At 34.9% G+C, this 1303-nt stretch overlaps 1 protein-coding gene across 1 annotated transcript, besides 5 other annotated features; it reads right to left on the bottom strand.

Annotated features, from left to right (window-relative positions):
- Positions 1-23: a microsatellite.
- Positions 1-1303: a sequence feature (heterozygous, Esmeraldo-like haplotype).
- Positions 103-151: a microsatellite.
- Positions 282-1118, bottom strand: Tc00.1047053473111.10 (lathosterol oxidase, putative; the record flags this gene model as incomplete). Its single annotated transcript, XM_797152.1, has 1 exon — positions 282-1118. The coding sequence occupies one exon, from the start codon at positions 1116-1118 to the stop codon at positions 282-284; it is 837 nt and encodes a 278-aa protein (XP_802245.1).
- Positions 1192-1221: a microsatellite.
- Positions 1234-1257: a microsatellite.

The following is a 1303-nucleotide window of genomic DNA, read 5'->3' as shown; positions in this document are numbered from 1 at the left end:
TTTATTTATTTATTTATTTATTTCTTCTTCTTCCTAGCCATCTTCCGCAGCCCATTCTCCTCTGCTTCCTCGTCCACAATAACAATGATAATAATTTCTCATATATATAAATAGATAGATAGATATAAATAGATAGATAGATAGATAGATATAAGCCGCCTGTCCACCTCCTTGCACATAATCCAAAATATAATGTGTATGTGCATGCATGCATGCATTTACATTATATTTAATATATCTGCACCGTAACCTCCCTTTTTTACTCTTTCTTTTTTTTTTTTTTATCCCATCTTCTTCGTTGACTCAACCTCTTCAATGCGTCCACCTTTTGTAAATAATGGGAAAAGATGCGTCTGTTGTGCGGGTTTATAAGTTCCGCCAATACGGTCCCATACGGTAAAGTACTGTCCATAGTCGTAATTAAAAAGTACATGATGAATTGTATGGTGTCCTGTTGTGTTCACAAAATGACCTCCAAAGTCTACTTGATCATGAATAGAGATTGTCCATAGGTTAACAGCGAAAAAGAGAATAACAAAAAGGTAATTATGCATAGGAAATAAAAAAATAAATGCGTAATATGGTGAACCTTGACCAAATCCATCACAAGGATTAAATGCATGAGATGAAAATGGTGTTGTATATTTGTATGTATGATGTAATTTATGAAGGTATCGGTATAATGTTGGGTGATGTAAACCACGATGAAACCAATATACCATAAAGTCCGTAAAGATAAAAAACATCAATATACTAAGAAAAAGATACGGCCATCCATAATCAGAAACATTGTAATATATTTTACTGTACCCACGGTGAGCAAGGGTAGAAGAAGGGGCCATAAGTATTGCCATAAAAGGAATAGAAAGAACCGCAATAAATATTTCATGTAACATTTGTCGTCGTAATTCATGTTTTTGATTCTTTTTATCCATCGTGTGGGGAAAATACGTTTCTTCAAAAACCACAAAGAAGATAAAAGTTGAAATGGATGCGCATAAAAGGTATAGAAATATGCCGCCAGTAGTGAGAATTAACCAAAAAACAAACAATTGATGGGATAACGCGTTACGATCTACAGGAATAACCGCCGTATATAAATCAAACGCCACGTCCATGTTTTGCTGACAAACAAACACCCACACAACCACTCAGTGACTCACGGAGAAAAAAAGTCGATTGGCAAATGGATGAATTGAATTCAATTGAATTGAATTGAATATAAATAAGTCTTTGTTGTTGTTGTTGTTGTTGTTGGTTTCCTTTTCTTCCTTTTGTAAAGGGAGGGGGGGGGGGGTGGTGT

This window comes from Trypanosoma cruzi, genomic scaffold, assembly GCF_000209065.1.
Source record: "Trypanosoma cruzi strain CL Brener 1047053516771 genomic scaffold, whole genome shotgun sequence".
Classification (NCBI taxonomy): domain Eukaryota; phylum Euglenozoa; class Kinetoplastea; order Trypanosomatida; family Trypanosomatidae; genus Trypanosoma; species Trypanosoma cruzi.
This window is presented reverse-complemented; position numbering and strand designations above follow the sequence as displayed.